Source organism: Lissotriton vulgaris, chromosome 1_1 (genome assembly GCF_964263255.1).
Source record: "Lissotriton vulgaris chromosome 1_1, aLisVul1.2, whole genome shotgun sequence".
Taxonomy (NCBI): domain Eukaryota; kingdom Metazoa; phylum Chordata; class Amphibia; order Caudata; family Salamandridae; genus Lissotriton; species Lissotriton vulgaris.
Window position 1 is genome coordinate 1,374,170,298 of NC_141685.1, and position 24,095 is coordinate 1,374,194,392.

At 41.9% G+C, this 24,095-nt stretch overlaps 1 protein-coding gene across 1 annotated transcript in view; it reads right to left on the reverse strand.

The window, feature by feature from the left end:
- Positions 1-1,473: 1,473 nt before the first annotated feature.
- Positions 1,474-24,095, reverse strand: part of UBL5 (ubiquitin like 5) — a 58,125-nt gene continuing 35,503 nt past the window's right edge. Inside the window, exons 3-5 of the mRNA XM_086936553.1 lie at positions 13,004-13,087; positions 12,025-12,062; positions 1,474-1,736 (exon numbers count right to left, since the gene is read on the reverse strand). Coding sequence (XP_086792679.1) covers positions 1,693-1,736; positions 12,025-12,062; positions 13,004-13,087 — 166 coding nt within the window. The 3' untranslated portion in view covers positions 1,474-1,692. The remainder of the gene's footprint in view (positions 1,737-12,024; positions 12,063-13,003; positions 13,088-24,095) is intronic.

Consider the following 24,095-nt stretch of genomic DNA (forward strand, 5'->3'; position numbering starts at 1 on the left):
ATTTTCCTTTAATTTAGATCTTTTTATTTGCCCGCGCCATGGCATTGATCACGAGTTTGTTTGCAGACAAAGTAATTACATTAGGTTTACTCTTTCACCTCCTAATTACAGCTTCGTGAATAAAGCTACTCGAGAGTATTTCAGGGTTCAATTTCGAAGTGGGCACATTCCTTTACTGAATGTCCTGGAAAAACAGGCTGAGAGTTAATTAAAGGTGTTTTGTAAAACTATAAAGCACTCACAGGCCTCATTAGAGTGCAGCAAAATGAACGTCCAATTACTACCATCATTACAAAAACCTATAATATGTGCATTAAAGGGATGGAGAGAGAATTGGGGAAATGTGAATTGCCCTGGTGCAGCATCATATGTATTTTATTATTAACTGCAGTTTTTAGGTTGGATGTAGAGACACCACTAGCTGTCGTCCCAGCCTCATTTTACCAAATAAAATATATAAAATAATATAAATAAAAATTCTTATATACATACCTATTGAGGATTTGGGTCGGCCCTCTTCATCCAAGGGATCTGTAAATCTGCCATTCACTGTTTGCTTCCCCCACTAAAACACGAGGCATGTTGTCATGGACGAGCCCACTTGCTTGTACTGCTAGAGACCGCATTTTACCTTTCATACGTCCACATCTGCCTAAAAATAAGTGCACTTTGGTGCGAGGGATGTTTGCCTAACACTTTATTTTGTCCCTTATTTTTAGCCTTTTATTCTTTATCCTTTTTAGTAATCCTTCTGTTTTAAACTACGTCTTCAGGTTACAGTAATGGAAAGTCAATTGCACCTTTTCTGTGTACCCAAAAGACATATATTACTGTGATGTCCATTACAACAAAAAAAGACCTTAACACCTGTTGTAAGTACACTTGCCAGCTAGCAATGTACCCATGCTGTTGTTTTTTTTTAATATATACTGGCTATTTTCATTTGTTTTTTCAAAGCTTATGGCCACCAAATTTCTGCACGGGATGGGTCACACACCACTCAGCCAGGTTGAATTCCCGAAGCCGGCGGCCCGACCCAGTTATTATGCAGCGACGCGTTGTTGTTTTACTTTCAGTTTCACTTACTTGCCCAGCCTGGCAGCCAGCCAGCCAGCAGGTTGGGTCCCAGGGCCGTCAATCTTAGTCCTACTACCAATGACGTGTCGTGGCGGTCCTGGGACAGTCAGCCCGGGCCCCACCTACGCTCCCTGCACAGGGCCACCATGAGCCTAGAGCCGGCCCTGTATGTGTTTATCAATGGTTGCAAACTCCACCTTGGTGCTAGCCCATTCCAATAATATGTATTTGCTCAAATTTGGATTACACAAACAACGGATTTGCTGCGTTTATCAGTGTGTGTAATTAGGTTGCTGACGCAACTTACAGGATATTGTAGCAGTTCTCGGCTAGCCCCTCAACACCAGCAGCTCTTTCCAAACATCTGTCAGCAAAGAACTGTACAAAATCACAAAAAATGTTTCATGCGCTTTTAATACAAAATAGACAATAAAAAACAAATGCAATTGATGATCGACATTTATGTACTGTTCTTGCAAAAGAAGACACCACGGGGAGAAGGGAAAAAAGTTTTATCAATTTATTAAATATGGAAATAAGTTTTGCTGCAACTTTGGGGACATTTCAAAAGAGAACAACGTAAAAAAGCAAAGAAAGGTGTGGTAACGCCGGAGTCTACTGGTAGTATAATTCAAGGTTCATTCCATCGTGAATTTCATCTGGAGTAAACGATGTAAGGAAATTTTCAGCAGGTAACTGTTTGTCACACAACAAGTTTAACTTACAATTTAGAACAATTCTCTGGTATAGCTGGAGGGTGATCTGTTATTCTGTGTGCATTCCCTTTCGTCACCATTGCTATATATACCAAGTAAAACGGTTAAAAAAATATATGTAACAATTAAATAGTTGATCTGCTGCTACAGAAATTCTACCCATAGTCCTGCTGGGAGTGAGATGAAAACATTCTATCAGTACCCCAGGCAACAGAACCCCCTTTAGAAGCATTCTGAAACATTTGTGCCGTCTCCAGAATACTAAACAATATGCAACATGGAAATTTCTTTCTCTAACCAAACACCATGACTCCAGCAATAAGAAGGCCAAAAGCGTAAAGGGAGTCAGTATCGGACATACAAATGCAGCCAGCCAACGTTATGTATAAAGCACTGGCGTCTCGGGGGGGGTCGGGGGGGTGTAATAGTTGGGTCCGGTGCCCCAGCTCCATATGTCCTGCACTGCCGAACCCCCCCCCCCCCCCCACTCCCCCCCTTCTGCCCTACCTCCATAGCTGTCGACTGCTGCTCCATGCTAAAAACAACACGGAGAAAAATAAAACCACACTTTTCAACACACAATACGTCCAGCTACCTGTCACTTCAGGGGCAATTCTTTGAGGCTCTCCATCAGACATTACATGAGCCTTTAAACATATGGATGTGTGCATCTAGATCTGCATAGATACACACATGAAAAGTCATATTTAACATTTTGAACAATCACACATATATCGGTATACATGTAAATGTTCATATAAATGAATGCAGGCAAACACCTTCTTCAACTGCCCCTTGTAGCGACCAATTTCATCTGTGGCCCAATGCGTGAACCCAGTAAAAAAAGACTACTCCTAAAGACGGTACCGGCCTGAAGGAAATGTAACTTAAAAAAAAAAAATGTATGCATAAACATTCTGCTGTAATTAAATGGTCTCGTGTTTCTGGGTGGCAAGGACGAGAAGGCATGCACTCAACTTTAATTTAACATCACAGCATGCATAGTTTCTTAACCACAGGAATGAAGGAATTAGAAACCCAGCAATAACACACCACAGATGGATATCACACTACAGAGTAGGGAACAAAACCGGTTTAACCTCTTCCGTGCTCATGACGGAACCACTCCATCACGAGCCACAGACGTGCTGTGCGGGTGACTGAGTGGTTCTGCAGGAATTCCGCGCCTGCGCGGGTGTTCTATTGAGCGGGCGGGCCGGCCGTGACGGAACCACTCCGTCAGAAGCACAGCATGCCCGTGGCGGAGTGGTTCCGTCACGAGCATGGAGGCACCGCGCGGACCGCCCTCCCACCCAGCGCCGCGGAGGAATTACCGCTGCGGCCAAGGGGTTAAGTGTGTCTAAAAAAACAAAAACACCCTCAGTTTCCCATTACTTTTATGGCAACGCAGCCAGGACAGTACGAGAACCTTAAATGAGCGATCCCATATATGTACTCCCAGTAACTGCGTATTTGCAAGTCGTTGGGGGTCCATTATATAATCTACATGCAACCTTCCTAACAATTGCAGCTGTCCGATCAATGTGGGCTCTTTAGCAGGAGTAAAATGAGCCTTACTGTATAGGAGTCGTGATCTGTAGAAACAGAAAATCTAGCAACCAAGTGCTTGCCATGAATTCATATGAATGATACTGGGCTTGGATACTGACCTTTCCTGGCCAGCTAATGGTGTGGGGTTCAGGTATCTTGCATTCAATGTGTTCTGTGGGTCCCTGTTCCATCATGAGTATGAGGTTGTCTGGAAGTTACTGTGTCGCTTGGAAACCTGGCTTGGCAGGTGGGACCAATGACTGAGCAGGGAGGTTTCCAGCTCCTGGAAGGGCACCTATGGGTAGCGTGGGTGTTATATTCCTTATGAAATGGTCAATGTTTGATAATGGAGTGTTGGAATATAGTATGTGGAACCCGGTGCATACAGTGGTGGTGGTGGTGGTGGGGGGGGGGGGGGGGGGTAGGGGAGTTGGAACGAGGAGGGGACAGGATGTCATACACCTACCCTCTGTCTTTCAATTGGTTTTATCCCGTTTCTCTGCCCTTCCCATAACACACCTGTAGTTACATTTGCGCTCGAATGTAAACTTGTGTGTGGCATCTTTCCCTATGTATCCAGTGGATGTAACCTGTAAATGGTTATAACATACATTTGGACCAAAGTTCAGTGTTGGATGAGTTTTAAATCACCTCAAACAAAATAAAACTATGCCTAGAGAGACGAACACCTTTTTGGCTGACATCATTGAGCCCTTACCGTAATATGGCATGGAGCGTAAAAAACATTCATCACATCGAAACAGATTCATCCTTGAATTTATCGCCCAGATTACAGCAGTTGTCATGACCTGTTATTTTTCCATCTAAATTCATTGAAGCATACTCTCTCTTTTCATTTCCTTATAATGTACAGATTTGTAATGCTTTAGTGTAATATTGTCTGAATTACTGCAGCTCCTGTCATCTCAGTCTAAACTTTATCTGATCTACAAGTTACAGTTAATCCCAAACTATGCAGCAGAGCTGGCCCAGAGACTTCGCAAATAATTGGCCAGCCCTGGTACATAAAGCCATTTTTACCCCCAAATCAATCTCCATTAAATCACTGTTTCCACTGATACTCTCCCAACAGAGTACTGAGATCTAAGGGCAAATTTTCTCTTAGAGGTCCCAACGTTGCATTAAAGGCAGTCAGGCTTTTCAATTGTGGCGGCTTTGAAGTCGCTCACCTTTCCACTCAGTCTTCACTGAGAATCTAATCTACACACATTTCGGAAAATTTTGAAGACTTTGTTGTTTCCATGATTAAATTAAGATTGCAATGGTGGTTTTGATGTTCTAAACACAATTTGATTATTGTGCTTCTCATCACCAACGTACTCATCAGGGTGAACAATGCGCTCTATAAATGCAAAACCTAACCTAGTTGAAGGAAAACCTGAGGAGTCTAAGTAAGCAGGACAAGATATGCAATTAAAAGCAAAACAGTGAGATGAACCCTGTGGGCCAACACTGCAATCCCTTTTAAAACAAAAATTTGAAAGGGTACATAGCAATGGGTTAGACTCTGGAAAGACGAAAAGTAGTGAGTACTGTTAAAGTATCATTCAGTCATCAAGCAGTATCCCCCACCAACCAGTCATTACAATATCATAAATATACAACATATGAAATTAGTCGAGAGGTAGAAGGAGTCAGCACTGGTCTGCATTCGCCCTGGGTAGATGAGTCAATTCATTTAAGATTATATTTAGATGTACTGTGCTAGATCGGAGGAGGGGGGGGCAGTGTTTAATGTCTCTGCTCTTTGCCAAGCATTTATTGTGAAGTCTATTGAGAATATTCTGTTCATGTCCTAGGATTGTGGGTCTTGGGAAAGTGTTAAGTATTATTAGAACATTGGAATGTGGAGCACTCCATTGCATACAATGAAGTGCGTAGAAGAAAAACAAGGTGGTCCCTCTTACTGATTCACAAAAAAAGGGGGGATAGCACTTGCTTTATATAATGCCACTATAGCTCACGAGATCTTTACAATTTCAAGCCACTCATAACAGTTTATACCAAGTTATAATACTCAACACAATCAAATAAAATATCTTAGTCATTTATTAAAAGAATTTTTGACAATGTTAAACATCAAATAACTGTGCCACAGGAAAATGTTAAAAAAGAGTGTCGGCATCATGCAACAATGATGTACATCTCTTAAGTATATACAATAAACAAATTAAAAACAACAATTGATTAAAAAAACCAAGTAGTCGACGCAGCGTTTCGGTTCTTTAAGTTGACACCTTCATCAGGACGGGGTTCTATACAACAGAGAAACATTGGATTAACACCACATATTGCTTTCACAATTCATAAGTGTCGTATCCCACCTATTGCTACTTTTTACAACTTATATAATCTTTAGTGACCATCTTCTATTTTTATACCAAAGAGACATAGTTCATTACTAATGTGTGGTGGTTTCTCTTAGAACATCTTTTAGAACAACAATTAAAGTGACACAAACAACCGTGGCTACTGGATCTCATGAGCTACAAGGAGAGGTTTCATAAAGAAAGCTTCATTGGGGCATTAGGTCTATACTTGTGATGCAGTACATGGCATCATTTAGATGTATTATTGCAACCAAGGTGATTATGCTGCAAGGAAGAATATGTGAACTTACTTTTAAAAACAGAACGAACTCGTGTTGTCTTCCTCTATTTTAAATTGAAGGAGACAATTCTAGATTCATGGTAGAATATCACATGAAATGGATTGTAATGGTTGTAAAGGGTAATCCCTTTATATCTGAAAACATATATAAAAGCTTCCGTTACAAAAAATATATATATATAAGCACATTTTAATTTGATGTAAATGTGTGTGCATGGCCCATTTATACAGCAAGTTACCTGAGTGTTTAAAAGAAGTTTTCATTCAATGGAGGAAAAAGGAGCCACCGATATATAGGACAGTTTCTTTCAAAAGGCTTCCTTAGGGAAATAAAACAGGGAATCCCAATTAGTTCCCGGGGTGGTCTAATAATTTACAACTCATTCATCAATCATTTGAAAAAGAACTCACCCCTATCAATGAGGTACCAACGAAAGAGTGAAGCACGTGACTGGATGGCGTCAGGCTATTTTCGTTCAGTGGGGATAGGTTCCTTGTCACTGTTCTTGGAGGGTTTTTTTTACATTCACCTCTCTACAAGAGACATGCAATAATGAAGCGTTTATACATTAGTCGCTCTATTAAAGTATTGCACCCATTGTTGACTCAGTTATCTATAATCTGAATCTATGGTCGGATGGATATAATTTTTACCAAAAGAAGCTCCCCCTAGGGTATTTGGGTTCTTTAGAGTCGCTTTCTTTATGCATTATACAGGAAGAACGCTATTGAACATTCGCATTTCTATTAGTGGGGATTCACGCACCTCTCCCCATCTTTAAAAACGCTTTCTTTATGTATGTGCCATTGATTATATCGGATGGACGTTATTGAACATAGGCATTTAAGTAGCAACCTCTCGCTATTAATCCATTACTGGGTGCATTTAAGTGGTTCCTTTATTACTTAACTTTGTAAATATGGGCGGTTTAGCTGTCTAAATTCAAAAACACAATTACTGGGTGTATTACTGGCCAACGTTAAAGTGCATAGTTAGCAATTTTCTAAGGCCGGTTATTAAAAAAGGAAGGAAGAGAGGGCGCCCTACCCATCTCCCCTACAGCTAGAGGTGCTTAGCGATGCCTCGTATATATTAGCGGGGGTTCACGCTTACCTTCTTGCCGAGATTCGGCCTCCCTGCTCCTATTTACGCTCCAGATTCATCGGGTAGATATTCCCCATGCCCGCACCTATGTGTATTTAAAGGGAATTCTCGCGCCGAATTTTTGCAAGTCTCGCGAGATCTTGGACGTTATTTGCAAGTCATATTGGATGCGCCGTCATTTAGAGAACTACCTGAGTAGTTCAACATTAGATGTAAACAAAACATTCGTAATTGCAATCTGACCTTAATCTATATCAACATAGGTCGTTTGTTATAGATTTCAGCATTATATTAGCTGGGATATATGCTCCAAGGCGTATCTTTTAATATGGCAACGTGCAATAAACTACCGCAGTAGTTTTTGGACTAAATTATCCTAATTTGTCCTCCTTCATATTACGCGGGGCTACACTGGTAATTTGGGTCTTATTTCCCGCATGGTTCTGGTATTATTTTAGTTGACCAACGGGGATAGTTTCTTGCTTTAATGCGATTTTATCCAACAATACTACCGCTGTATTCTAAGGATTCGTGTTAACCTAGTTATTACTCAGCCATCATGTAAAGTGTCGAACAATAATTATTACTGGAAAGACATTGAAACATCAAAATCTTTTGACATATAATGTTTAGTGGTGAATATTATAACGGCTATATCTTTTTTTACTTTCTTGTTTCTCTGAAAGTTGCTATTTACCTGGAGGCTATTGAGCCAAGGGATTAGGAGTATCCATTGTGAGTCACATATCATCAAGAGCGAGAACCATGTGTATTGTCTAAATATTTCTATAGCAGAAGCCGTTCCCAGTCCTCTTTATTATTCAATCCGGTTCTCACAGTATTGAATCGGGACATAAAAAATTGTTCACGCTTTTTTCTTTTAAGGACCTTAAAAGAAAAAAGCGTGAACAATTTTTTATGTCCCGATTCAATACTGTGAGAACCGGATTGAATAATAAAGAGGACTGGGAACGGCTTCTGCTATAGAAATATTTAGACAATACACATGGTTCTCGCTCTTGATGATATGTGACTCACAATGGATACTCCTAATCCCTTGGCTCAATAGCCTCCAGGTAAATAGCAACTTTCAGAGAAACAAGAAAGTAAAAAAAGATATAGCCGTTATAATATTCACCACTAAACATTATATGTCAAAAGATTTTGATGTTTCAATGTCTTTCCAGTAATAATTATTGTTCGACACTTTACATGATGGCTGAGTAATAACTAGGTTAACACGAATCCTTAGAATACAGCGGTAGTATTGTTGGATAAAATCGCATTAAAGCAAGAAACTATCCCCGTTGGTCAACTAAAATAATACCAGAACCATGCGGGAAATAAGACCCAAATTACCAGTGTAGCCCCGCGTAATATGAAGGAGGACAAATTAGGATAATTTAGTCCAAAAACTACTGCGGTAGTTTATTGCACGTTGCCATATTAAAAGATACGCCTTGGAGCATATATCCCAGCTAATATAATGCTGAAATCTATAACAAACGACCTATGTTGATATAGATTAAGGTCAGATTGCAATTACGAATGTTTTGTTTACATCTAATGTTGAACTACTCAGGTAGTTCTCTAAATGACGGCGCATCCAATATGACTTGCAAATAACGTCCAAGATCTCGCGAGACTTGCAAAAATTCGGCGCGAAAATTCCCTTTAAATACACATAGGTGCGGGCATGGGGAATATCTACCCGATGAATCTGGAGCGTAAATAGGAGCAGGGAGGCCGAATCTCGGCAAGAAGGTAAGCGTGAACCCCCGCTAATATATACGAGGCATCGCTAAGCACCTCTAGCTGTAGGGGAGATGGGTAGGGCGCCCTCTCTTCCTTCCTTTTTTAATAACCGGCCTTAGAAAATTGCTAACTATGCACTTTAACGTTGGCCAGTAATACACCCAGTAATTGTGTTTTTGAATTTAGACAGCTAAACCGCCCATATTTACAAAGTTAAGTAATAAAGGAACCACTTAAATGCACCCAGTAATGGATTAATAGCGAGAGGTTGCTACTTAAATGCCTATGTTCAATAACGTCCATCCGATATAATCAATGGCACATACATAAAGAAAGCGTTTTTAAAGATGGGGAGAGGTGCGTGAATCCCCACTAATAGAAATGCGAATGTTCAATAGCGTTCTTCCTGTATAATGCATAAAGAAAGCGACTCTAAAGAACCCAAATACCCTAGGGGGAGCTTCTTTTGGTAAAAATTATATCCATCCGACCATAGATTCAGATTATAGATAACTGAGTCAACAATGGGTGCAATACTTTAATAGAGCGACTAATGTATAAACGCTTCATTATTGCATGTCTCTTGTAGAGAGGTGAATGTAAAAAAAACCCTCCAAGAACAGTGACAAGGAACCTATCCCCACTGAACGAAAATAGCCTGACGCCATCCAGTCACGTGCTTCACTCTTTCGTTGGTACCTCATTGATAGGGGTGAGTTCTTTTTCAAATGATTGATGAATGAGTTGTAAATTATTAGACCACCCCGGGAACTAATTGGGATTCCCTGTTTTATTTCCCTAAGGAAGCCTTTTGAAAGAAACTGTCCTATATATCGGTGGCTCCTTTTTCCTCCATTGAATGAAAACTTCTTTTAAACACTCAGGTAACTTGCTGTATAAATGGGCCATGCACACACATTTACATCAAATTAAAATGTGCTTATATATATATATTTTTTGTAACGGAAGCTTTTATATATGTTTTCAGATATAAAGGGATTACCCTTTACAACCATTACAATCCATTTCATGTGATATTCTACCATGAATCTAGAATTGTCTCCTTCAATTTAAAATAGAGGAAGACAACACGAGTTCGTTCTGTTTTTAAAAGTAAGTTCACATATTCTTCCTTGCAGCATAATCACCTTGGTTGCAATAATACATCTAAATGATGCCATGTACTGCATCACAAGTATAGACCTAATGCCCCAATGAAGCTTTCTTTATGAAACCTCTCCTTGTAGCTCATGAGATCCAGTAGCCACGGTTGTTTGTGTCACTTTAATTGTTGTTCTAAAAGATGTTCTAAGAGAAACCACCACACATTAGTAATGAACTATGTCTCTTTGGTATAAAAATAGAAGATGGTCACTAAAGATTATATAAGTTGTAAAAAGTAGCAATAGGTGGGATACGACACTTATGAATTGTGAAAGCAATATGTGGTGTTAATCCAATGTTTCTCTGTTGTATAGAACCCCGTCCTGATGAAGGTGTCAACTTAAAGAACCGAAACGCTGCGTCGACTACTTGGTTTTTTTAATCAATTGTTGTTTTTAATTTGTTTATTGTATATACTTAAGAGATGTACATCATTGTTGCATGATGCCGACACTCTTTTTTAACATTTTCCTGTGGCACAGTTATTTGATGTTTAACATTGTCAAAAATTCTTTTAATAAATGACTAAGATATTTTATTTGATTGTGTTGAGTATTATAACTTGGTATAAACTGTTATGAGTGGCTTGAAATTGTAAAGATCTCGTGAGCTATAGTGGCATTATATAAAGCAAGTGCTATCCCCCCTTTTTTTGTGAATCAGTAAGAGGGACCACCTTGTTTTTCTTCTACTCCTTTCACTCCTCGTCCCTTGATTGGATTTGTGAGGAGACCTCCCTTTCTGCTTTGTATACAATGAAGTGCTCCGGGCTTCTACGGGCTGGTAAAGGCCCGCAGAGACACATTCCAATATTGTTTGAACAAAGGCCCCTCGGGCTCTTGAAGCCTTTGCTTTATTTGTTAGAACATTCTGCGCTCTAGCGGCAGAATGTTCTAATAGCATTATAGCCCTTCTTAGCTGAGCTATACCAGTTTCTTTTCCTTGTTAAAGGCCTTTGGCTCTGGCCTTTAACGCTGGAGCGGGCCTTTAATGGCCGGTATAGCCCACTACGGTGGGCTACTAGGCTATAATGAGGTGATTCTATTATGTTACGTCCACTTTCCCTAGACCAGCAAAGGATGGAGGAGAGGACATTAAACAGCATTAGCATGTTGAGCACTTCATTGCAGACAATGGAGTTTTCTGGGCTTCTACAGGCCAGTAGAAGCCCGCAGAGCAACATTCTAAATTTTCTTTTTTTTCATTTACAGCCGCTGCAGTGAACAACAGCCTCTGGGAGCCAGATTGGATTTAAATCCCCTCGGGGTCAGTGAAGCATTGGTTTTATTTGTTAGAACATTCTCCCCTCTAGTGATAGAATGTTATTATAGCCCTCCGTAGCTGGGCTACACCGGCCATTAGAACACTGGAATGTGGAGCACTCCATTGAATACAATCGAGTGCTCCGTGCTTCTACAAGCCGATAAAGGCCCGCAGAGCAACATTCCAATGTTGTCTGAACAAAGGCCACTGAGCCCATCCTCTCATGATCCGAGAGGCCTCTGTTTTTATTTGTTAGAACATTCTGCCCTCTAGTGGTATTATGTTCTAATAGCCTTATAGCCCTTCGTAGTTGGGATATAACGGTTATTAAAGACCCGCTCCCTTCTTAAAGGCCCTCACTTTCGGCTCAGGCCTTGAACGCTGGAGAGGGCCCTTAATGGCTAGTATAGCTATAAAGCTATACTAATACGAAAAGAGGTTATATTTCTTTATGTTTTATATTACACAATTCATCTTTTGAAACAGGTTAATGGGAGATCATAAATACTGCAAATACTTTCCAAGTGGTCATTTCTTTAAAGCTGCCAGTGAAAAATGTACAATTATTCCACAGGACAATGTATGAAAAGGATGTAGAAAGCTAGCTGTGCATTTTTTTTGTGACAAAACAAGTTCAATAGGCTTACAATCCAGTTCTTGAATTAAAACCTAATAGGCAACATAATTCCCAATAAATAAGTGCCATAACAAACCCCTGGAGCGAGGACAATCAGAAAGAAACGAGGTTATGAAAAAGGATACAATCACCCAACGTCACATGATCCTTAAAGATAGTATACCTGTAAGATAACAGATTGTTATTAAAACACAATGTACTTTTTCTATTTTCTTAAATCATAACAAATTTATTGACAGACAAGCTATCAGAAATGAGTATGTGTAATGATGGAAGACTAAAAAGACAGGACAGATCAGAGGTGGGAGAAATAAAAGTGAAAACCTTGAATGAAACAATTGGTGTATGTCTATTATGTCTAGATTCTGACCATGTAAGTACACACAGGAAAAATCCAATTATTTCCTATTACTCACTTGCTTTCAATCAAATGAATCCTAACAAGTTAAAAACAAAACAAAGCCCTAAGCTTCTGAAGACAATATGGCTCAAAAACGATGGGGAATTGAAATAGTTCACGAGGTGCACCTCTCGTAAGCACTTCCAAGAAGCAAGCCTACCGTCAAACAGGTTTGTCACATAACCCGAAAAGTCAAGAAGGAAGAACAGCACAAACACCTCATGCAAGTAGTAACTCCAACTCAGGCTGCAATTTCTCATCAAACCTAACTTCATTTCCTAAGGAATGCCCAAATAAGGTGCCGGGACGAGATAAGGAAAAAAACTGTGGAGGAAGTATTATCCATCTCCAGTCCTGCCAACCTTGCTGGAGTTCAATTGCCTCCCATCAAGACACGACTCGTGTCAACAGCCAGACTTCTGCTGTCCACTAAAAAAATTCAACAACATCTTACCTATTAAAACGAACTACGAGTGAAGAGAGGAATACATTCAAGTTTGCTGCACAGGTCCCCTTGCCTGCAATATTCAGCTAACCTTCTCAACTTGGCTAACAAAATGGCTTTAGGGGCAAAAAATAATCCGTTACAATGTGCAGAATAAACAGGAGAATATATTGTAGGAAACGTATTAATGTTACAAATGATTCTTCCAGTCACAGAAATTGTTAAAACAATAAATAAAGCCAATAATTTTGTAACTCACCACTTCTTGAGCACAATCTTGTCCCATCTTGTACCAGTTTGAGCAGCAATTAATTTCTTTAAATCTCCTATAGTATCTTCACTGCTAAGTAACTTGTTAAAGAAAAAGTACACAATATTTGAAGAGCATCATGCATGAAATAACAGGAAATTTCTTCAGTAAGGATATTCGCTTATGTCTCCGGATAATCATTCGTAACCAGTTCTACACTGCATTGAACATGTGGTTAAATAGGGGAATCAAGGCACTAGCAGAAGGAAGAGCATGCAAACCTTCACCAACAGATCATCCTCTTTTAGCATAAAGGTGGAAAATGTAAGCTCAGAATTATAAATGCTTATATCACGGACGATTTTTGTTAAATGTGGAACAGGAAAGTTCCGATGCAGGGACTATGACAAAGTTTAAAACTATAGTTCAAGCACAAGAAAAGGAAGGTGATGGAGCAAGGAGGAGAAACAATTTTGTGTACCCCTTCTGAAGTTCTACTTCAATAACAATGACGAACTAATGGAATGATGTGTGGAACGAATCAATCTAGAGTACAAATTGCACCTACACAAGTACACGTGGGGATTAACTTTGCTTATGTTGCAATAATAAACTAATTATGTGATCTTGTCGTGTCCTAAACTAATAAGCAGCTTTGAAATAATAAAATGCAGCATTAATGTGCTTTTGTTTACGTATTTGTGGCAGAATCTGAAGGAGAAGTGAGTATATTACGCCTAAATGTCGCTCATCTGCTAGGTAACTACTAATAGGGAAAACCTTAGTAAGGGGGGTGGTAAACATAAGGGCTAAAATTCTAAAATTAACGTTTGTTTGTGTTTGTTTCTATGATCGTTCCCATTCAGGCCTGTGAGGCCTTGCAAAAGATGACAGACTTGCTGAACTGCGAACAGAAAATGTACTGAGCATGCGCAGGTCCGACTCAGAGTTCGAATGCAAGCTGCTGGTGCCTGGAGTGAAAGCAGTTCAAGGACAGAGTAGCCTGGAAGTATAGATGACTGCCAAAAGATGAGCACAATGGTTCTGAACGTGAGAAAGTTAGGCAAAGTTGCCAAGTGAGAACAGGACTAGGCCGGACAAGGCCCAGGACAATGACCCATTTAAAATCAAGCGGACGGAAGCGGAATAGATGATAGATGTTGTAATACTGAGATTATGCTCATCCACCCCAAAACTGTCCAGTCAGAACTCGAATTTATGTTGAAAGTTACACTTTTAGATAGATAGAGCTAGTGAAAAAGGTATAAAAAGTGCTGATTTTAGTTAAGAAAAAACCTCCTTTTTGATTTCCTACCGAGATGCTGTCCGTATGCTGATTTTTCCTGAGATGTAAGACTCTGAATAATTAGAATGAGATTTGAATTTTAGGTGGGGTTATTAGTTAGGGAAGTTAGGAGAAAGAATGAATTTTGGGAATTATCTGTCTTTTGCTAAAATACTTGCATTTCTGCAATCTAAATAAATGTCTATTTCTGAATCTTCTGAAATAGACATGTTAAATTTGCTGTTAATAAAAATTTGATAAATGGAGAATTAAGCTGGTCTTGAGTTTTTATACGCCTAATTTTTTACTAGCAGATCCGTCGACCACAGTGGCGGCGTGTCTAAATAAATGTTTTGTTAATGAAAAACCATGGTAAACTCATTTAAACTGCAGGTGTAAATAGAATAAATATTCATATATAGTTTAGACATCCCGCTATGATACAGCAGCTCCCCTTTGAATCTCACCGATCCATGGAGTAAGGTGTAAGTATTTTGTGAGTGACTCGCAGTGTCATGGGCCCCACTGTCGAGTATATGGATGATTTTGTACTTCAGGGAAAGGTGTCATGGTTTTAGAAATTATTTCTGGAGAACCGCTGCATCAGTAATTCGCTTGGTAACACTTGCACTTGGATTAAGAACTTTATTGTCCTAGCAAGATCCTACATAAGGTTCATAGCCTTCGCGTCGCACCGCAGAATTATTGCACGCTGTATGCGGTGGCCGTATCCTTGTGTTTTGATTGCATGTGTGCGGATTTTAACTTTATAATTCTTTTAAGAACTTGCACTTGCACTTTGATTAAGAACTTGCACTTGCAAAACGGGAAATACCTGTCTAACGTAGCCTCCATTCCCCTCATCACGCCGCACGCCTAACGCTCCGACCCCGGTCCACCGCAGCTGATCGCTGTTTGTGTAGAGGGTGGACCGGTGAGAGCGAGACACGCCCCTTCCTGACACGCCCCCCCTAGGGTATTTACTCAATACATGCTAAGACCGCGCAGCAGACGCGCGCAGCGGGCGCGCCTAAGGCAAGCCCGTCTGCGCCTGTCCGCGCCCGGCCGGGACCAGCTATTATGCCCAACTTACCTCCTACCCCTCCTGGGAGCTTTACAACCTACATGATAACTGGCCCATCGACCTTAACACATGGGCAGCTTTAAAAAATGAAGGGATTCTGTGTCCTCAACACATTCTCCCCAGCCGCCACCCCCAGTGTACTGCTCCCTCGAGATCAGCGGCATCCACAACTCCCATCCCCCTGGCAGCCAGTCCCCTCTCCATCTATTTAAACACTCGCTCGATGGTAAAGCATCAGCTTGATATTTTCCTTCTTCTGGACGCGGAGAAACCTGACATTATACTTCTGTAAGAGACATGGCTCACCGCTGACTCCGACCCAGATATCCTGGCAGCAATCCCTACGGGTTATTACATACTCCACGCTAACAGGGCATCAGGCAAGCCAGGGGGCGGAGTGGCCGCCATCATTCTTCATAAACATAAATTCGCCGCCATCCAGCTAAACGCCCTACCTCACGTAGATGGTCTGATTTTAAAATTCGACTCCCCCAAATTCTCCTTTATCTGCTCTCTTTTCTACCGACCCCCGGATCACATGCCCCTTTTCCCACAAATTTTCGGCGATCTCATCTCCCAGTTAGTAATCAATCATGCTAAGATCATCATCCTTGGTGACTTCGATTACTGGCTCTCTGACACCCTTGAAAGCCATATCTCAGTTGAGTTCACGGACTGTCTACATGGCATGAATCTCCTCCAGCATGTGCACACGCCCACTCATGTAAAGGGGCACATCTTAGACCAAATCTGGACCTCCAATCTAGAAATTACACCTCCTCTTGTCTTCCCCTGCCCATGGTCGGACCACCACTGTATCTCCTTTACCATTACCGATGTGCCCCCCACTACGCTGCCCCTCACCACCAATCTTCTAGCCAGGAACTGGAAACGGGCCAATCTGGATGAGTTCCATGCTATATTAACTGCCTCCCACGCTCAAGCCCAGTCCCCCATTGCTCTTGAAGCTTCCAACCTTGACAGCTGGCTTGAAGCAGCTAGCAACAACGTAGCTCCCCTGAGGAAAATTTCACTCAAACGACCCCATGATGCCCAACGCTGGTTCTCCGACTCCCTAAAAACAGAAAAACCTGCTCTTAGACAAACAGAACGCCGTTGGCGCAGAGTCTATGCACCGACGGAGAGAGCGGCCTACGCCGCGCTACAAAAAAACTATAAAGACGCCATCCTTCAGGCCAAATCTGCCTATTTCTCGCAAAAAATTATGAATTCCTCCACTAAGATCAAGGATATTTTTAGGTCTCGTAGAGAGACCTATTACTGTTAAACCACAAAATTACCTAAAAGCGGATTTCTAACAGTTCACGTGAATCACGTGACCTAACAAGCACGAGCATTTCCCCACATGAAAGGCATCAGCCTCCCTCCCCTAATTATTCACTTCACTTTTCACGGCCGCAGGCCGTGACTCGCATTTCTAATCCCACCTGCATCAGCCTCCCACAGGCTTCCCTCCCCATGACTTCAAAGGCTCTACCAGCGTTCGCTCCGCCGGCCTCTGGCATTTCTCCTCCCCTAATAATTCACTTCACTTTGGCCGCCTCGACTAGAAGTATCCCGGAAAGCAAGCAAGCGCGCTACAAGCAGCCTTAAGTGGCACAAGCAATTACTTTAAAACGCAAATTATTTAACTGACCTGCTCTATGTACACACACTGCGTTTTTTGAGATCAGTTACCGTGCTTTAGAAGCGCGTGACCTTAGTTTTACATCTTTACTACAGGTGCATTAACCAGCTAAGTTAACCATCACCTCCTCCAGTCGCTCACTAATAAGCATTTTAGAAGCAGAGTTCATAATATTTCAGCGGTTACAAACTGTTGTCATTTCTTCACCACCGAGGAGGGAAATTAGGCTAACCAACTTTTTAAAAATATACCTAAGAATCCAGTTAATGTAAAAAAGAGAGGAAGGTGCGTATCGAGACCACCAACCTCAGAGAGGGCTTCAAGGCTTTTTAAATGTACATTTCCGGACTTTTTTTTCCTAGGAGATTTTAATCCGTCTCTTTTTTGTGTGTAAAATGCATGAGAGAGCTTTAAACAGGAACAACCCATTAATTGTTTTCTTCTTTTCATAAAATAAGGCATTTAAAAGAGGAGGCTGTGGCTTTAAGTGAGACAGAGGTAATTGCCTCTCTGCAGCCAGCCAGATAAACAGCTCGCCAGGGTGGCGCCAGCAGCAGGCAGACTGTGTATTATCAGCACTCCCCTCCTGAAGAGCGCAGGGACCTCCTTGGGAAAGGGGGGAAAGGCTTTTAAAGCACAACTTGAAACTGATCTCATTTCAAAGAGCGTCAGAATGCCAGGCCAAAGAGGAAAGGAAAAAACAAATCTGCTTTACTCCCACCCTCGCCAGGGCCCCCGCGGCAAAACTAGCCTTTCCAAGGCGGTTTCCTGAAAGTTGCTCAAGAAATAAACACATAAGAAAACACAACTCAGTTTTTAGGCACAACGGGCTTTTACTTGTGCAATTCCTGTCGAATTCTGAACACCAAGGTCTTCCCACACTCGGTTTTCGTGCATAAAAGGAATAATTTATTTCATGCGTTTTCGTCTTTGTACCCCTCAAAAATAATCAAACTTGGTTCATGTTCTGGGCGACCAAAAACTGATGGATTTAGAACCCTTATTAGAACAGAAAAAAATGGCCATTTCCCCTTTCAAAAATTACAATAAAATGTTTTGGCCCCAAAGCATAAAAGTTTATTTCGCATCATCTGCCAGCTACTGCAGAGTCTCCAGGTTTATCCGCACTTTGTCGAGAGCTGCTGTGCTGTGTTATTTCACAACTTTCAAAGGAATGGAAGCGCTATAGAGACTGTGTACTCTGTACATCTGGCGCTACTGGCGGGCTTCTCTAAAGCTAGATTAGTCGGCAATCGTTTTCACTTGATCGACCCAATGGATTTTAAACGGGTATATATGCAATTATTTTCCTTTGTACTTTTTTTTAATTTAAATTAATCTATCTATACCAGTGTGCTGTCTAGTTAACGTAGTCCACACTATAGAAAACCTCAAATAATTATACAGAAGATATTTGTCATTTTCCTACCCACCCACCTGGAACCTGAACACATCAGACGCTCACTCCTCTTTTGCTCAAAAAGATTTTCATAGCTACCCCCGAGCTTTCTTCCCTCCCTCCAGCCTGTAATGACTGGACTCTCTCCTGCCACTTAGACATATAGGCATGCTCTACCTTGGCTTCCGCCTCACTCTCCGTGCCAGCCCCTCTGCCCCTCGCTCTCCGTGCCAGCCCCTCTGCCCCTCGCTCTCCGTGCCAGCCCCTCTGCCCCTCGCTCTCCGTGCCGGCCCCTCGGCCCCTCGCTCTCCGTGCCGGCCCCTCGGCCCCTCGCTCTCCGTGCCGGCCCCTCGCTCTCCGTGCCGGCCCCTCACTCTCCGTGCCGGCCCCTCTGCCCCTCACTCTCCGCGCCAGCCCCTCTGCCCCTCACTCTCCGTGCCAGCCCCTCTGCCCCTCACTCTCCATGCCACCCCCTGCCCCTCACTCTCACTCTCCTTGCCAGCCCCTCTGCCCCTCACTCTCCTTGCCAGCCCCTCTGCCCCTCACTCTCCTTGCCAGCCCCTCTGCCCCTCACTCTCCATGCCAGCCGCTCTGCCCCTCACTCTGTGCTTGCCCCTCACTCTCCTTGGCAGCCCCTCTGCCCCTCACTCTCCATGCCAGCCCCTCTGCCCCTCACTCTCCTTGCCAGCCCCTCTGCCCCTCACTCTCCTTGCCAGCCCCTCTGCCCCTCACTCTCCGTGCCAGCCCCTCTGCCCCTCACTTTCATTAACTAACTCGCGAGTCAGCTTGTGAGGTGAGTCAGGCTGATCATACAGAATCTTGGCTCCTCTGCTGGGGGCCGTGTTCCATCTCCAGCCCTCACCCTCACACCCCTCACCCTCACACCCCCTCACCCTCACACACCCTCACACCCCCTCACCCTCACACCCCCTCATCCTCACACACCCTCACTCACCCTCACACCGTCACCCCCCTCACAACCCTCTCACCCTCACAACCCCTCACCCTCACACCCCCTCACCCCCTCACCCTCACCACCCTCACACACCCTTACCCTCACTCACACCCTCACCCTCAGTCACCCTCACCCACCCTCAGTCACCCTCACCCACCCTCAGTCACCCTCACACCCCCTCACTCACCCTCACCCACCCTCACACCCCCTCACCCTCACACCCCCTAACCCTCACACCCCCTAACCCTCACACCCCCTCACCCTCACACCCCCTCACCCTCACTTACCCTCTCACCCTCACACACCCTCACCCACACCCCTCACTCACCCTCACACACCTTCACACCCCTCACTCACCCTCACACACCCTCACCCACCCTCACAGCCCCTCACCCTCACCCACCCTCACGACCCTCTCACCCTCACACACCCTCACACACCCTCACCCTCACACACCCTCACCCTCACACACCCTCACCCTCACCCTCACACACCCTCACCCTCACACACCCTCACCCACCCTCACCCTCACACACCCTCACCCTCACACACCCTCACACACCCTCACCCTCACACACCCTCACCCTCACACACCCTCACACACCCTCACACACCCTCACCCTCACACACCCTCACACACCCTCACCCTCACACACCCTCACACACCCTCACCCACAGACACCCTCACACACCCTCACAAGCATAGCATAACAAAACCTAGCATAGCATAGCAAAACATAGCATAGCATAACAAAACAAAGCATAGGATAGCAAAACCAAACCTAAACAAGAAATAGCATAGCAAAACACAACAAAGCATAGCATAACAAAACACAACAAAACATAGCATAACAAAACATAACAAAACATAACAAAGCATAGCAAAACAAAACATAGCATAACAATACACAAAACATATCATAAGATAAAACATAGCATAACAAAACAAAGCATTGCATAACAAAACATAGCAAAACACAAAGCATAGTATAACAAAACATAGCATAACAAAGCATATCAAAACATAACATAACTTAGCATAACAAAACACAACAAAACATAGCATAACAAAACACAACATAGCATAGCATAACAAAACAAAGGTTAGCATAGTATAGCATAACAAAACATAGCATAACAAAACATAGCATAGCAAAACAAAGCATAGCATAATAAAACAACAAACCATTGCATAGCATAACAAAACATAGCATAGAATAACAAAGCATAGCATAGCAAAACACAACAAAACATAGCATAACAAAACAAAACATAGCATAACAAAACAAAGCATAGAATAGCAAAACTAAACATAGCATAACATAACAAAACATAGCATAACAAAACATAGCATAGCATAAAAAACAAAGCATAGCAGAGCATAACAAAACAAAGCATAGCAGAGCATAACAAAACAAAGCATAGCAGAGCATAACAAAACAAAGCATAGGATAGCATATCAAAACAAAACATAGCATAACACAACAAACCAAAGCATAACAAAACATAGCAAAACACAACAAACCATAGCATAACAAAACATAGCATACATAACAAAATATAGCATAGCATAACAAAACATAGCATAACAAAACATAGCATAACAAAACATAGCATAGCATAACACAACACGACATAGCACAACAAAACAAAGCTTAGCATAGCATAACAAAACACAACATAGCATAGCATAACAAAACACAACACAACATAGCATAACAAAACAAAGCTTAGCAAAGCATAACAAAACATAGCATAACAAAACATAGCATAGCATAATAAAACACAACAAAACAAAGCATAACAAAGCATAGCAGAGCATAACAGCATAGCTTAAAAAAATAGCATAGCGAAACACAACAAAACATAGCATAGCACAACAAAACAAAGCATAACAAAACAAAGCATAGCATAACAAAACATAGCATAATAAAACATAGCAAAACATAGCATAACAAAACACAACAACACATAGCATAACAAAACACAAAAAAACAGCATAGCTTAACACCTTAGCTGCTTCGCAAATATCCCTCCCCAGTGCTGCGCTGTCCATTGGAACTAGTGCTGAATGGACGTCCAATGGTCGTGCGCAGCACTGGGGAGGTAGCGCTCGTGACGACCGTTGGCCGTCAGCAGCACTTAAGAGGTTAACAAAACACAACAAAACATAGCATGGCTTAACAAAACATAAAACATATAATAGCATAGCAAAACACAGCATAGCATAGCGTACTAAACACAGCAAAACATAGCATAGCAAAACAAAGCATAGCATAGCATAATAAAAAACAACAAAGCATAGCATAACAAAACATAGCATAACAAAACATAGCATTACAAAGCATAGCCTAGCAAAACACAACAAAACATAGCACAGCATAACACAACACAACAAAACAAAACAGCATAACAAAACAAAGCATAGGATAGCAAAACTAAACATAGCATAGCATAACAAAACAAAGCATAGGATAGCAAAACAAAGCATAGCATAACAAAACACAACAAAACAGCTTAGCAGAACAAAACAAAACATAGCATGGCTGAACAAAACATAACAAAACAGAATAGCATAGCAAAACACAGCATAGCATACCAACGCAACAAAACATAGCATAGCATAACAAAACATAGCATAGCAAAACAAAGCATAGCATAATAAAACACAACAAAACATAGCATAGCAGAGCAAAACATAGCATAACAAAGCATAGCATAACAAAACATAGCATAGAATAGCATAACATAACAAAACATAGCATAGCAAAACAAAGCATAGCATAATAAAACACAACAAAACATAGCATAACAAAGCATATCAGAGCAAAACGTAGCATAGCAAAACATAGCATAGCATAAACAAAACAGCATAGCATAACAAAACAAAACATAGGATAGCAAAACATAGCATAGCATACAGCATCACTCAGCACCACTACAGCATCACTCAGTGGCACCACAACATCACTGAGCTCCACCACAGCATCAATCAGTGCAACCATTCAACAACAACTGGTTCAAATATGTTATCTCAATGTTTCAAGCTTTATTACAAATGTAACAAAAAGATGTTAATATTCGACATATGTTCTTGGATTTTCGTCACAATAAAATACACTGAACATAATCTTCAAAAATGTTATTTACAAAAGCTTAAGCTATTGCCATTATAAATTACAAAAACTTTTATTTAAGTATTAATTATTTTAAAAAATTAAAAACCATTGTTATTTGTAATATCAATACATGTAAGTCACGTAAATACAACACATTGCATTACAAATGCTATAGGTGTAACATTTGCGAAAGTTATAACTATTGGCATGGTAAATGACAAAGCTATTAATTTCGTTATTTTCAAAAACAAAACCTAAATAAAAAATGTTTAATTTACAATACCAATAGCTCAAACTTTCCTAATACGAGACCTATTGCATTGCAAATGCTTGTTTCAATAGTCAATGAGCTTGCCCATCCCGACCGGGTCGCCCAATAATCTGTGCCCTCACAGATATTGTGTGATTCCCTAAATTCCTTTTTTATTGACAAAATTACCGCTATAAAAAAACAATATCCCCCACCCCCACCTCCCCTTCTACCCTCCCCACCATATATAAAAACCCCTCCATGCTTGACCAAACTCCTCTGATCACTCGTGAAGAATTTTTGACCCTTATAAACAGTGGGATTAGGCTCCCCCAATGACTGCTGCCCCCCCCACATCCTGAAAGAAGCCTTCATTACCTGCCCTGATCCGCCGCTTTCGCTCCTGAATAAGTCTCTCACAACAGGTGTCGCTCCAGACACCTTTAAAAGCGCCACCGTAGTCCCCATACTGAAGAAACCCAATGCAGACCCCTCGGTCCTAAGTAACTTTCGTCCCATCTCCCTGCTTCCTTACCTCAGTAACATTTTAGAGGCTCATGTCACGAACTGCCTCAGTTCTTTCATTGAGCTCTCTCAATTCCTTGACCCTCGAACAAGCAGATTTTAAGCCCGCTCACTACAGAATCTGTGATTCTGGCAGTTATGGACGAACTCAGGAATGGAGCCAATAACAACATTCCCCAGGCTTTGGTGCTCCTAGATCTCTCAGCGGCTTTTGACACGGTCGATCATGAACTCCTGATCGACCTTGTCAACAACGCGGGTCTCCAGGGTATGGCACTAAAGTGGATCTCCTCCTTCCTTGAAGGACTTTGTCAGGCAGTTCGCCTAAACAATTTTTCGGCGAGAAAAACCTATCTGACCTGTGGGGTCCCTCAGGTCTCTGCCTCCTTTCGCCCCTTTTGCTCAACCGCTATATGCAACCCCTGATTGCATCTTTACGAAATAGCCCAGCTATTATCTTTAACTATGCTGACAACCTTCAATTGGTCTTCAACATAGATTCCTCCGATACATCCATCAGCAATTTTCAATCTACCATGACTTTTCTCAGCGAATGGATGTATTCCAGCCAGCTCAAACTCAATCCAGATAAAACCGAGCTGGTTCTTATCGGAGGCCCTGCCAATCCCTGGAACTCCAACTTCTGGCCGTCATCACTAGGCACTGCCCCTCTCCCAGTAAAATCAGTTAAAAGCCTCGGTGTTACCATTTGCAGCGATCTGTCCCTTAAGCCACAAATTAATGCAGTGGTCTCTTCTTGCTTCTTCCATCTTTGCAGGATCCGTAAAATCTGCAGATTCCTCACCAAGGAAGCACTCATCCTTGTCATCATGGCT